Genomic DNA, 15,965 nt, shown 5'->3' on the forward strand with positions numbered 1-15,965 from the left:
GCACTGAGGTTGAGATCACATCTTCCTATACTTACCTGGGGATTAATTTCACTAGACTTTGTTTCAGTATGAGATTGACCATGCAGCCTTGGGTTAACAAAGGGTTTGATTCTCTGGCTATGCTTGAGAGACAATGCTTCAAACATCATTTTTAGAATACCATGACAAAGATGCCCCTCTTGGACTCTTTAATCAGACTGATCGTTCTTTATGGCTCCATTTTGTTGGGGCCTCCTCTCCTAGATTCCAATTGAGCTTCAATCGAGAGATTTCAGATCCTCCTTCGGCACATTATCAGATGCCATCAGTCCAACCCCCTACAGTATCATCTTGGACAAGTTTGGGGCTCTTTCTTTCAAGCTTTAGACCATCTTTGACTTGGTTTGGTTTCTCCATTGATTATGGAGCTTTGCAGATCCTACTTAGGGGCACCACAGATATTCTTAACTTGCTTATTGTTCCCTTGAGGTGGTGGCAAGTTTCAATCCTATCGGTAGGGCTAATTGCTGGTTTGCTCAGGCCTCTGCTCTCCTTGGTTTGATTGACATTGCGATGGATGACCTCCCCCCTTATCAGTTCTCTCTAGAAACCCCCTCTCATTTTTTTTTAGCAGGAGCTGAGTGAGCACGCTAGGCTCGACATCTACACACATTGAGTAACCCTCTAGTGGGGCTTTGCCCAAGGATGACTTTCTATGCTGAGCACTTCATTGACATCTAGGACGGGGTCATTGTTTGCCCTTGGTACATCACTCGTCATTGGACTCGTGGCCTCTACATCTCTCTAGGGTCTTTTAGAGTAGGCTCCCATGAGTTATACAGATAGAGGAATCACCAGATTGACAGAGAGAACAAGTTCTTCTACCCTCCCCCCTGGTGGAGACAAAATCTAAGACCCATTTTGTTTTCCTTTGCCCCATCTACTAGGAGATCAGGGGGAGGTTCTATTGTTTGCTTAGAGAGTATGGGTCCCTTTCATCATTTTTCAGATACATCGATCAGCATTGTCTTGCTCTTTATCTCTAGGAAGCCATGCAGCTTCGGGATCACACTTTGCAACTTCAATTCCCATTGAGACAAACTTCGACTGGCTTATCACTTTTTCACTCCAGCGTCTCCTGCAAGGAGGACAAAGCAGTCACTTGGCCTTCCCTTTAGGCACACCAGATTTGTGAACCTCGCAAAGGGCACACTCGATAGTCTCACTCTACTTCTAGCGGCTTCATGAGGCGGTCTAAGACACACCCTCGCCCTGGACCTTATCCTTCAGTTTTGGGTTACTTTTCTCCTATGAGGAGTATTTAGTTTTATTTCCCTTGTTCTTTTGCTTTCATGTTTTTTCTTCTGCGGACACCATTTTGGTGGTCTTGCTGCTGGCTGTTGTCTTGTTGTACTGTTTTCAGTCCCTTAGACTTTAATGGCCTCTTGTTGGACATTAATAAAGTTGTCTTATTTCTATCTTATCTTGTCTCTCCCTATGCAGGAGTTGGAAGAGCTTTCTTTTATCAAACAAGCATTTGTCTAGGTTCCAATAAAAGAATGAGCTTAAATGTTACATTGTCACTAATGAGAATAGAGCAAAGGATTCATGTTTGTAATTTATTTGAATACACATTGGGTAAATCTCACAATGCCCTGAAGAGATAAAATCACAAATCTAAACCCAAAACATATTTTTTTTGGTTGATGTCAATTGCCAATTTATACGGAATGCCCCTGCATCAGTGTTACATGTTGATAATACTCATTCTGTCCGTTTAACAGAAAGTATTTCATCATAGTAGAAAGGTCAGGAAAATACAATTCAGAGGCATCTGAAAATAAGTTAGTTCTAATTTGGTCATGGCTGTTATTGTCAATCCTTTGACTTAATTGGTTCAAATAGAAGTGCTAAAATTTGTGAAAGTAATGGTGCAGAAAGTACTTCCTATTGTAATCAATAACATGAGGTACAAGCAAAAATTGAATTGATCATATTGGAGAACAGACTAACACCAAAGCTATACATACCATCAATAACTTCACTTCAAAGAAATTCAATCTCAATGTACTATTATCAATTAATAATGACAACACACTTTTAAGATTGAAGCCTTTAGAAGGGTATCACTAATCAGAGATCCGGAGCAATTCAAACAACATATCAGTGATTATAATATTCATTACAAAACCTCCCTCTCAAGTACCCAATAAATAGGAGAAGCAATATATAAAATAACCAAATGCTAATATATTGTTTATCTGATTTAATAAATTAATTATATAGTTGTGTGTACACACACACATATACATATGCATGTCTGTGTGTGTGAGCGAGATGATCAAGGTCAAAGCTGAACCAGCAAGGTCCAAGTGTAGGCATTAATGACTTACTAATATTAGCTGTTAGTAAACAGACTTGTCCTTCTGCAATAACGAAATAAATTGACTCTTAAATGCCCAGAAAGAAGAACAAACAGAACTAACAGTTGGATTTATTATCATTGCATTGATAATCTTCCTCTGAATTGAGAGGTACAACTCCCTCCTAGAAAGATCTACAACGAATTAAATAACAAAGCGTATCTTTAACTTGAAGATACAAAAGGCTTTCTGACATTCATTCATAGGCATTAAATGAATGTGATTATAAGATTTGCGGGATAAGAAAGAAACAAATAAGTGAACTACAGATCACTCATCTAATCTTCCTAAAACAGAAAGGCAAAGGAGAGCTTGGTGTTCATTTATAAATGTGGAAGCATCAAGCCTACAGACTTGTAATGCACACATAACCCTGAAGATATGGGACAGAATAATATTTAAGAATGATTGAAATCACCCACAAATATGTTTCAATCAAAAAACCACACGCCAGAACCTACAGATTCAAATATGCAAAATCCTCTTTATTCTTAAGCATTTGACAAAATAACCAACAGATAATTGCCCCTGCCCCCCACCTCCCCATCAGTTTTACAGAAGAACATTAAGACTTCCCCCGTCTATTACATTGACATTCAGAAATTATGTCTTCTTCCCGTGGCAGCCTTAGGACTCTCCACCGTGAAAAAAAGAACCCCTCGTTATTAAGTCTCTCTCAATAAATAGAATCCCAGCGGCATCATTCAGTTGTTATAACTGAATCTTGAAATTTAGAGATCTGAGGATATTGCCCGATCACATTTTACCTTCTTTATTAAAACAAAACACCCTTATGATATACGCCTTTAATTTTGTTTTCACTTCCATGGAAAGACTTGATGGGCAGCTCATATAGAATGGCATGAGTTTTAATGCCATGTGTCCTTGTCTGAGTATTCTATCTATATTTCCTTCAAGCACCCTTAACATAAATTATCAAGGACCCTGTGTGAATGATGAAGTCCACCTTTGTGCACCCTTAAAATCCGAAGGCGTTTGCTACCACTTTCTCTAATGATCTTCATTTTGTATGGGTTGTGTACTGTGAGTTCTTTTGAACTTTTCAACATCTTGATTCTTCAGCACGATGCATAATGACAGGGATGCCATTGAAATTCTGACATATGCATCCTTCAATCTGCATTCTCTAGAACACATCCTCCAATTTGAATTAATAGCTAATATCGATTCGATGGAATTTTGGATTTGGTGCCATCCCTTTCAAAATTCCAATCGAAGGAGATTCGACTAAACCCTACGATCAGTGCATATATTTTCTCTCAAATGAATCTGGACCTTTAAACATATGATCATCGTGCTTCAAAATTGGATCTTGCAAAGATATGGAGGGTAAATTCTATAAGTGGTGCCATGCAGTTGATTGTGGTGAGGAGTGGGCATTCTGTCAAACAGTTCCCATGTCCAGAACTTTGTCCTCATTAACCATGCCAGCTCGGTCTTATTCAAACAAGTGCCACCATTGTCATTGGATTCTTGGTGCATCCCAATGCATGCTATCGCCATATATTTTTAAAATATTCAATATTGAGGATCGAACTAGATGCCACGGCCTTAACTGTAATGGTTGATGTCTAGAGTCGTGCTTGAGCATGAGTGTGATTTCGCCTTTTCACTTCCTGTTGCAAGGTCTTGATGGTATAGTCATCACAACATGAACATTCTGTCAAATAGTTGGCATACCTGCCATGAACATCACTGCTACATAAGTCCTAGCCGACACATGGCATTTCATCAAACACATTGCATGCATTCTCTACGATCCGTTGCCTAGAAGTGTTTCCCATCTCATACATTTATCATTAAGAATGGATGATTGCTATACCTATTGACGGGAGATAATTCACATGGAGTAATTCATCTAATCATGTCTCCAACATGGATTAGATACCAATGCAGGGATGATATGGCTCACAGCCTGCACATTTTCGACCAAATGGTACATGGGCTTCGCAGTCCTCATCATCTGAAGCCTATGTCTTTTCCCAAATAGCCCGTCAGTTACGTAGACAACTTCATAGTGCATCACAATACCCCTAGTGTCTTTGCATACCCCTAGCATTGTACTCGAGATCTCCTCTACTCATGATTAGTTCATCAATATGGCATTTTTTTTTGGTATCATGGCCCATGTGGCAGAATACGGTTATATTTAGTCTGGACTCCTTATAATCTTAGCATGTGTTCTGAAGTTGAAGAAGATGTGTCTATGTGTGGAGGTCATCGGTATTCTGTCAAACATGTCTCTTATGTCACTCATAGATTTCGCTTCCTCACAGGTATTCAAATGTTTTGACAAACATACAACACGGTGATGGATGAAACACTTGCTTGCTTTTGAATAGGTGAATATAGGAGTCTTTTAAAGGAAGAGGCCCAATTGGATACTAGGCCTGAAGAAGTTAGCAACGATCACTGTGATTGCATACCAAGGACCTAGATTCAAATACTACCTTGTCTATTTATACCAATCAATGGCTTTGAAACCTCTTCAACATCATGCTGACCATTGCCACCGGTGCTTGTGATTTCACTGTTGTTCCTTCTCGGGATTATCAATATGGTTCCTCAAATGTTTTCAAATGGCCGAATCCTTTGGGCATCTATATGGAATGTAAAAGGCTTTGTGTGGTTTACTAGAGACAGTACATGGATCATACTCAATACTTCTGTTATCTTGCCACTGTAGACACCTAAAATCTTTTAGAAAATAAAGTATTTTTATTTTCTGAAAAGTCACTGATGACATCATCATTTATTAATTAATTAATTATTTTATTTATTTATTTATTTTTATGCCATTAAATCCCTTGTCTTAGTTAAAAATATTTAATTAAGGAATCCCTCTAAAAAATGTTTAAATCTTATTTAAACATTATTTCTTTATTTATTAATTATTTAATTAATAAATTGACCAAAAATCCCAAAATAAATATTTAATTTATTTTTTGCCCAAAACTTGGCCAATTTCCTTAAGACCACTAACCTCTTACAAAATCTTGTAATCCTTCTTTAATTTCGATTAAAGGCTAATCCCATCATTTTCTACCCTTAATCTCAACTCAAAATATTTAACTAAGGTTAAATATCAATCTTCATGTTTATTAAAAATGTTTTAATAAATATTTCCTCAACCCAAACCCTTGAGATAAATAAACTTTATTTATCCTCAAAACCTTATGAAGTTCTAGACTCTTCTAGAAGGACTTTATCCTCTTCCTAAGCCTATCTCTAAACCCCCTTTTTAGCTTAATCCACCCCGTCCACCCATACTAACCAAGCTTAGCTGCTAACTCACCCACCCTCATTGAATGCCATCCACTTGCATATCTCTAACATCCCTAATCTAATCCTAAATCACCTCTAATCCCCCCCCTAACCTTGTCACATTCCCTAAGCAAGCTTAAGACTTTCCTAAGCCAAGCAAAGTCAACAATCTCAACTCCCTCCAAAATATCCCAACCACCCAACCATGAATGCTCTTACAAAGGCCATAAAGACTCTTACAAGTCCATTCATTGCTCTTACAAGCCATTTATGAAGGGTCTTTATAAGATATTATCCCTTGAGCCTCCTTTGTTGACTCATCCTTGCCCTTTCCTCCATCCACTCACCTTGTGACATGTGTCACTCCCTAATTGGCTGTAAAGAAGCACAATCCATGTGCTCTCCTCTCATGCAATCTAAGCCCTCCATAAGCTTTTTCCTTTCCTTTCATCTTAGCCCTCCATCCCTCAAGCCTGTTGCCTGTAAATTGAATCCCCTCCCAAGCCATTTCAACACAATCCTTTAAGCTAAAGTTATAATGCTACTTTGAGAACAAGTTTTACATCTCCATCCATTATCCACATCCAAAATCCAAGAATCTCCATTGAAGCAAGTTTGAGTACCCATCTTGAGCATACATCCCTAAAACACAAGCTTTAATTAGACATAGCAAACCAACAAAGAGCTAATTCCTATTGGGAGAGTCCATTCATTTGGCTCACATTCCTAATTAGGGGTTCCTCTTTTGTCTATCTTATATGTTGTATTAGTCTTATTAGTTAATGCTTTGTTTCTTGCTAACATATTAGTGTATACAGCCACATCTGCAAATTACCTCTGACATCTCTTAACCCTTAGTTTCTGAATCTTGATACTGGACCTCCATTGACAAAGTTGAACTCTGAATCATAAAACTGAACTTCTGAACTTGAACTTAGAATCTGAAACTCGGAAACCAATTTTGAGCTCGAACCTTAAACCTTTGATGGTGCACCTCTGATGAATCCAGATTCTCAAACATGAACCTCTGATTCTGAGCTTTGAACTGATCATTCACGCTCTTGAACTTGAACTTTGAAACTTGAAACTGAATCTGAATCGATCCTCTGAATCTGCATTTCAAAACCTGGCAACTTGAACCTCTGAACTTGAGGTTTGAACTTTCATTCTGCAAATTCGGACTTGAATTCTGAATCAATGAACTCAATTTTGAATTTTGAACTTGAACCTCTGAACTCAAGGTTCAAGTTGGGGTTCAACATTTCTTCAGAATACTGTCTTCTTCATAAGTCACAGTCTACATAACTATCATTAGCAGTAAAAACCAATCAAAACACTAGGATGATTTAGAGATTCTTCCCATGGGCATGGGGCCAATTTTCAGAGTTTAAAAAGCATGTGCTAAAAGCATGCTTACATTAGCACTGGGTGGGAAGAAACAATCAAACTTGAGACATGAAATGACAAAAGTAACATGAGTAGGAAGATTTTGTAAAAAAATTGTCTGGAACGTTAGCACTAACATTTTGAATGAATTTATGATCCACTATCAGAGTGAGAAAATGATAACATGCTAAATGTTTCTTAGACCTCTGAATTTCAGCATATATATGATAAACATTATAGATATGGGCAATTAAAGACCAGTTGATTTGGAGTTTAGGGATAATTGTATGGATAAACATTATGTTGCTAAATCTATAAAAATTTTGTGATGGAAAATATTTAAGGTAATGTAGAAAACTAAGCACAGCAATATTCATGCATAGAAAGAATGATATGTGCACCAATAGTGAAATTGACAACTTAATTTGTACCAGATGTAGTAGAGAGTACTATGTAGATCACACACATGATTTGGCAGGTCAAAAACATTTAACTTGACAAAAACTTGGCAACCTAAAAAATAGCTTTTCTTAAAAAACATAACTATATGGAAGATACAGCTACAAAGTTTCATGTTCTCTAAGAAGGCAAAATAATCGTGTGTTTTGATTCCATTTCTCACAAGAATACTCAAATTCTAGGAAACTGTGTTTTTTCAGTGTTTATACCATGTCTTTGGCACAATTTTTCCACGTTGGGTTACCACATTTCATAGGAGTTACGGAGCTTTTGTGCTCCTATTTCTCCATGACTTAAGTGATACGGACTTGTAAGTTCTCCCTCTCAGTCCATGGTGACTCAGAGTATTCGATGAGTTTGTATGCTATGCTAGGTACAACAGTCCATGAAAGCAGAAATGTAGCTATTACTCTTTGATCTTTACAACTCAAGCAATAGATTGATAAACAAGTGTTTATAATAAAAGAGTGAGGTTCCATTGGATGATGAAATGTTGCAGTAGGCAAGGTTCTATGATAAAAGAGTGAATAACCATTAGATGATGAAATGTTGAACTCCTAAGCAATTATTGAAATACTAAGTTGGCAGACAATGGCCAACTTGTTGAAGCAATGTCAACTCTGAACATCCATCTACAGTAAGTGGAACTAGAAACCATGTGATCTGAAATGTCAGCGCAAAAACTGCTGCACAGTTATATCCAGAAGTAGTCTCCATCAATCATGTTGTCTGTTAATGCAAGCCATTATTGAGGATTTGAGTTGATTTTTTCAAAATTGAGTAAACCATTTGAATTTTTGTGCCACTGTTTCAAAATTTTTTGAATCAAAGTCAATCTGCAATATTTTGAAATGAATGCAGATATCAATGTTTGATCAGAAAAACAAAATACATCTTCGGAGCCTGTTGTAGAGGGCTGAACCACTTAACAGAGGTTTTCCTTGGCTGGTTTCAAGCATTTTGCTTGACAAACTTATGTGGTCTGAAATTTTTGCAATAAACACTAACAGACATCAAGCTATTTCTAGAAGTACATTGAATCGTTATGAGGTTCTCAAGTGATCTCAACTATTTGGGGATTGAGAAGTTGCAATCCAAAACATCAGGTATCTCCAAATAATTGGGGTTTTGACCTGTGGAATCTTAAAAGTTTTAATATCTCACCTTTACTAATAAAATGCTTTTAAACTGTTCACATCTCTTCATTTGCAATAATGTACTCCTCAATACTTGTACAGTATCTCAATGGGGAGCTCTTATTTCTCAAGCTTTCATAGAATGATTACATCTTGACACCTTTTTAATATCTACGGTTTGTCTAGACACATTAGTGAATCCGTTATACTGACTTGCATTGTCGATACTGTATCTTCCATCTATAACCTTGTGATGTATATTGTAAGGCCACAAGAACCATCTTTTCCTTATTCTTGAGAAACATGATCAATCATTCAGTTTTCATGTGTTCCGAGTAGCTTTTAGATTGAGATGAGCATTTAAGATAAGTTCCTTGAGAATTTTAGTTTTCCACTGGCTTGTCTCATTAATGCACAATATCTTATCCATTTCAGCTTTGCCTGCACCCAATATTATTAGCTCATTCTGTCTTTGAGGTGATTCATCCCCATTTTCCATAGCAGCCAGTTGCAAAGACTAGACACAAAGATATACTCATTAAGAAAATATGTGTGAACAAAAAAATTAGAGAAAATTACAGACATGGTGTGTGTTGAGAATTATTTGGATACATATCTTGGTATTCAGGCATATTCTGACAAAATCAAAGATACATGTGGATGCAGGAAATAGCTATCAAAGATGAGTTTCGAAACATGGAGAGGGAGCGGAAGCGTGAAGGGGTTGACATGACATACCTAAAAAATGTTATTCTGAAATTACTTGAAACGGGTAAATAAAATCTTCCGTAGTCAAAGAAAACTTGGCATTCTGGAATCTAGATATATTATTAACCTTGTCTATATATTGAACTCATAGGTGAGGTTGAGGCTTTACTTCCCGTTGTTGGAACACTGTTGCAATTCAGCCCTGAAGAGGTCTGTCAAATCAAATAATTAAATTGCATTATAGTGTGATTAGCTATTTCAATATTTTTCTGTTTAGTTTCCAACATGGTCAACTTTTTTTGTATGCTTTTAGCTACTTTATTTTGGCATGATTCCCAATCTTGTGCATGAGACTTTGTACTTTTGCTTCTATTGCTTATTAGAGTTGTGCTTAACCATTCTCTCATCTATTGTAAATAGCTTTAGTTTTACAGTTCCCATTCATCATTTATTTGTTTCTTGTGCAATATGATTTCTTGCTTCTTCCTAATGTGACAGGTGTTTCAATTTGTGTACTACTAAGTTTATTGGTAGACATAATATAATCTTAATTCTTTCTTTTCCACTTATTAAGATGCACGCATGCATTGAGGGAGTCATCAACACAATGCACTATTTTCTAATTCGTTTATGCCTGCAGATCAGGAAGTGCCAAGAAACCTATAGTTCTACACCAAATGTGCCTTTAACTGGTGCTGCCACTGTTGTTGATGCTGCATCCTCTGCACCTCGCTCCCTTTTTTCAAGACTCACCTTTTCATAAAGGAAGTACACGGAGTTTAGCATGCTTAAATCTAGCAGTTATGATAATTCTAGCTTGATTTATCATCCACCGACTAAAAATTTGCTTCAGAGTAATTCTTCATAGCTGCTAAAATGAATCTCAGAATTCCGCTTGGAAAACTAAGTGGGGAACATCTTCCTTCAAATCAATAAATGAGGGCTATCACAGTTAGTCTTACCAGCAACAACTTTCAGAGTTACTATATCATGAAGTCAACTGATCAGCGAAGTGGCATACCACTCATTCTTTACTACAAAGTTCCTTGATTGAAGAGGAAACAAAAGGCCCAAAGAGTAAATTGTGGCCTATTCTTTTTTTTAATTGGCTTATTGGCCATTTTCTTGAAAGCTAATTATTGGTAAAATGCCTACCAATTGTTAAACAAAGACAAATTCACTAGTATTCATTGTAATTTATATTTAAGATTTTTAATTTCCAGTTTCCTGTAATGGGCAGATTGTTTCTCCTGCAAAATTCTCTTTTGGGACAAATAATGCGTAATGTCAAAGCTTTAGGACCAAAAACGGTGTGTTCAGGGTTTATAACTTTTGGAATAAATATCAATGGTATTTTATTCAAACGAGGTTTTGAATTTGTAGTATATGGTTTCAAAAAGAGATCATTGTTTGGTTACTAAGTTCATGCAAACTACACATTTGTTAAGCTGGTTGATTACTGCACTGTAAGCTTCGAGGTGTACATTCCTAAATCTTCTAATGTATTTCAACAATCTCTTTCTTTCTTTCCACAAATTTTTCGATAGATGGGATAATATTGTTTCTTGATCAAGATTTAAAGGGTTCCCATGAACTAATTTGAGGTTGTTTTTCCGAAGGAGAGAATGTAAAAATACCGTTGAACCAGTATATATTGCCTCATTCTTAATTTAGCAAGGAAAACATGTTTTATGCTTAGAATGTGCATACTGAAATGTTCCACCAATTGTACCAGCCAACAAATAAGCTTTGCTTGTCCCATAGGGTCTACATTCAAAGCAGAATAAAATGCACAGGAAACATAACAGTAAGCATACAAAATATAATTGAGTAGTGTTTATTCGTTGCTTCTAAAATCATTACAAAGTATCTTAGGGACAATATTGTTATCACATCAAAAGAGATGGCACCCCCTTACAACAACACTACTTGAAGATAAGTACAATGTATATATAATGGGGTCTAGTGTCAACCCTCGGCTAACTGATGACCCTTCAACTAACAAATGGTAATCACCCAAAAACATCATCCAGCCCCCTCCCCGAAAATAAAATGAAGTAATCTCTGGATGAAACACGTCAAAATGAGGACTTCTAAGTAGATAAAAAATAACCAAGAAGCAGGGGGTCAAGAGAGTGACCCCAATGAGTGTGGGGACTTATAGTGCAATTATCTTGTCATTCTCTGCACTTTCTTGTCAATATGGAAAATGCCAGTCTTTGCTTCAGCCTTGAACCAACATGCTTTTGTAGGCTTGTTTTGACATGAAATTTTCTTCTTTAGAGTTACTCCTTCCTCTTGGTGTCCTCAATTTGACACAATTTCTTTGTGAGAGCCTCTATTTTACTCTTCGATGTCTCCATTGACTTGATTATGCCTCGTGCTACTGCTACTGCTACTACCTGCTACTGCTACTACTACCACTACTACTGCTACTACTACCACCTACTTTATTTTGGCATGATTCCCCTTTACCAAGGAACCTCTTATTAGTGGACAATATCAAGGTGGTGGTTAGATACTCTCGAACTCAAAATAAAATGCTAAGGATTCTATCTACTCTTGAACAAGGAAACCTCGAATGCTTAACAATGTGGAACTGATATAAATGAGACATTACAATGGAAATGATGTTTCTGATCTCTCATATATTGCCACTCCTATTAGAAATTACAACTTTTTTGATGACGGTAGAGCCTATAAGGATTTTTTTGCATTTCCAATATTTATTACATCATGTCAAGTCAACTAGGCTTTAATTCAACTTTTTCTTTTTAAAATTTAAAACTTCATTTTCTTGATCAAGTCGGGTTCACCATCTTAACCTTTTAAATTGTCCCTTGGTGGGATTTACACGCCTTAAAGGATAAGACAAGCACATTTGTGAGAGAATTCTAGACAATAGGGCACGATTCAAGAGTAGTTTCAAACTAGATGTACATGAGTAATAGTTTTGATTTAGAGGATGCGTTTGAGGAATAGTTCTGAACTAGATGAGGGTCTTAATGAATTGTAAAGGGAAATTTGATCTTAAAGATGATTATCAACATCTAAACCTTGGATCTCACGTGTTAAATTTTGAATTCCATATAACAGTTAGGGATTTTCTCCATGTCATTTTGCATTCCATATCTCAAACAAGGATTTCCATTTTAAATTTTGAAATTTAGTATCTTAAACAAGGATTTCACTCAAAATTGCACCTTATCCAAGGATGTGTTTTTACGAAACTTTCCTTATTTTCCTCTCCTTTTGATGTTAGAAATTCCTACTTTGACAAGGAATTTTCTCTATCTTGGTCTCGAGTTTTCTCAATTGGCATTTCAAAAATTTCATCCATGACCCACATGCTTACATAAGGTTATTCTTTCTCAATTTCATACCTTGACTCACTCTTAAACTTTGCAAAATGAAATCCTCCTCATCCTAAGGGTAGAGATTGCAAAATCATTACGACTTTGAATTCCATCACAAATAGGGATTTTCTCATTGTAATTCTGAATTCCATATCTAAAGCAAGGATTTCCATTTAAATTTTGAAATTTTGTATCGTAAACAAGGATTTCACTCAAAACTTTTACCTTATCCAAGGATGTGTTTTTACAAAAATTTCCTTATTTTCCTCTCATTTTGAGGTTAGAAAATTTGACTTCAACAAGGAATTTTCTCTATCTTGGTCTTGAGTTTTCTCACTTAGCATTTCAAAAATTCCATCCCTGACTCGCATGCCTACATAAGGTTATTCTTTCTTAATATCATGCCTTGACTCACTCCTAAACTTCGCAAAATGAAATCCTCCTCATCCTGAGAGTAGAGATCGCAAAATCATTGTCAAATCCATGAGAACCAAACTAAACCAAACCTAGGGTACCCATTTGCAATGGGTTTTCTGTGTTTAAAACACATCACTATCGCTAGTTCAAAAAAAGTTCTTGAACATTTCTAGGACAAAACAATAATTATGCACTCAAAACCTCTAGATAATTCTTGCCAACCTATTAGTCGACTCAAAGAAATAGTTAAAAGGGAAGAACCGCCACAAATTAGATTGAAACATTGTATTTGATTACTAAAGTGTTTGCAAATGTATTTATCCCATCTTGAAAGATTATTGAAATTGCTAGTGTTCATCATGATGAGCTATGTGAGTTGTCCTACTTCAAAGGCGTCTTAGACATTGCCTCGCCACTAGTTACGCATCTATAGCCTTAACAAGGTTATCATTGAAATTCCATGAACATTGCTCTATTGCCAACTACATGCATATAGTCCAAGTGGAGATATTCATAGTCCACATACACACACCCACACACGCACACGCCCACATGCGTCTGCGCACACAGATACACCAATATTTATGTTCCCTTTTCTTTTCTCATATTTTGCATTTTAGCTCATAATCAATGAAGTTTGCAATGAGTTTGAGTATTATAGTGGTACTGAAGGTAGATCTACAATTTTTCATTAGCCATGACTTCTCTTAAGAAACCACAATGACTTAGGGCAATTAATTATTGTAAGAATTGCTTGAGTACTATGTAAGAATTTGCAAATAGAAATGAAAACAACAATGAACCAAGTTCTAGAGGCCAATGAATAGTACAAGAGAGACAAAATACTCTATGAACTACGATAGACAAAAAATATTGGGTGAGTAATTATACTCAATAAATAATACAATGTAGAAGTGTACTTACATAGGCAAGCCAATAATAGACTGTCATAAGGAATTAATAGGCTATCACGCACACAAGATGAAATCACATTTCCACCAAAGGTGGATCTTCCTCTATTACGTAATGATGTATGTGCAACATGTGGAGTGCGATGATGTGAAAAAGGGCACTAAAGGTGGAGACACACATAAAGTTGAATGTGATAACAACTCTCACCACATAAAGTGGAATTTCTCTTACACCATGTGATAATAAAGGTGCAAACTCCTAAGTGCCATGCATGCAAACTACCATGTAATGCATTATCCTAACCTTAAGTGTAGTATAATTAAGAATATTTAATTACAAGAACAATTGTGCATGCAAGATATAGTAATTGAAATATTTGGTGTCAAGACAGAATAGTTGGCTCCCTTCGAGTTGAAAACAAATCTTTACTAAATGATGAAGTTGGAGAAGGACGACCTTGAATTCTAATGAACTTCATAAATATTTAATCAAGAAATGAGCCAAACATAATATTGGATCTGTGCTTATGTATGCCATAACAAAAATGCCTTTTTCATAAATAAGGGTCCCACAAAAGAAGCTATAACTAAGAAACAAAAATAGTACATAAAACTCATTTAGGGAAAGTAAACCAAACCAAACTACTCAAACTTCATGAGCCAAATGATTGAAGGCATGTGACAACTAAACTAAAACAAACGAAAAGAAAACCTACTCTATGTGGAAAACAAACTAGGGCAAGAAAAGCTCAAAAGACCTAAATATATATATAACTTCACACAATTTCTCAAAATGTTCTATAATAACATGGCATTAGTCATGGTTCAAATTTTTGCATATTTGTCTTTCTATTATTAGAAATATTTGTTCATAATGCAACTTCCGTACTTCACACAAAGATCACACAATATGGATAATTGGGGTGAATTCATTAAGTCCATGATTTATCCACACAAGTTGTCTTCCCTAGTTATTCATAATCAAATTGATAACATTTCAAAACTAGTGGTAAATAAGAATCCACTTTGTGTGCTTCATCCTCAAATAGATATTTGATTACTATACACTACTTCAACATGTCAAAGTTGTGATGTATCATTCCTCTCACATTTAAAATATAAAAATTACAAATATAATCATTAATGGGTAATATCATGGTGAAAATTGGGTCCAAAATTGAAACTTAGGACATGGAAGATTATTCATTCTTTTTATGCAATTTTGGCGATGAATCCTCTTGTATTTTTGTAGTCACCTTATCCAACTTTAGTACTAATTTAAATCTCTCCACATTATTTGGTTCAATTTGTGACAATTTTCTTGTCAACAATCTATTTGTCCAGTCTATCCCAGGATTCTTGATTTGTATCATTTGAAATCGGGTTACCGATTCTCGCATAACTTCAATTTGTCTTTTGGATCTTCCTTTTGTTGCAAAATTGAATAGCCATCAACTATTTCTTCCACTTGAATCTTATTGTAGTTCACTTTCTTCTTGTCATTAGTTTAAAATTCTTCTTTCTTCCTTGCTTAATGAAGCATTATTGATAGTGAATATTATAAATCCTTTGCATCACTTATGCTAAGTTTTTAATATCATATTTTTAGGATGTTTCTTTATAGCAACAACTTACAACTCTTGTTGATGGCAAAGCTTTTCCAAAGTTGGCAAAATGTTGCTAATATTCTTCCCAAGATGAAATCTTGAACTTTGGCTTGTTCCAAAACTTCCTCTATGGTGGTCTGTAGCCTAGACATTGTTGAAAATGTCCAATGTTTCAAGTTGGTTTATAGATTTGTTTATTTTTGGCCTTTTTATACCAAACATGCATTGTTGGGTGATTGATTCTTGGAAACCCTTGGTTTTAGGTAACATTGAGTTTTTCCCTTGTGTTATGAGCTTT

General features: G+C 35.8%; 1 protein-coding gene across 2 annotated transcripts in view; it reads left to right on the top strand.

Moving 5' to 3' along the window:
* The window catches only part of ATGRIP (Golgi-localized GRIP domain-containing protein), a 236,648-nt gene extending 225,908 nt beyond the window's left edge, over positions 1 to 10,740 (top strand). For both annotated transcript variants that reach the window (XM_089802216.1, XM_089802217.1), the window contains 3 exons: positions 9,335 to 9,440; positions 9,528 to 9,586; positions 10,017 to 10,740. In XM_089802216.1, the coding sequence (XP_089658342.1) occupies positions 9,335 to 9,440; positions 9,528 to 9,586; positions 10,017 to 10,139 (288 nt within the window). In that variant the 3' untranslated portion in view covers positions 10,140 to 10,740. The remainder of the gene's footprint in view (positions 1 to 9,334; positions 9,441 to 9,527; positions 9,587 to 10,016) is intronic.
* Positions 10,741 to 15,965: the final 5,225 nt, after the last annotated feature.

The sequence above is a fragment of the Cupressus sempervirens genome, chromosome 9 (assembly GCF_028749045.1).
Source record: "Cupressus sempervirens isolate cs-2001-9-10 chromosome 9, ASM2874904v1, whole genome shotgun sequence".
NCBI lineage: Eukaryota > Viridiplantae > Streptophyta > Pinopsida > Cupressales > Cupressaceae > Cupressus > Cupressus sempervirens.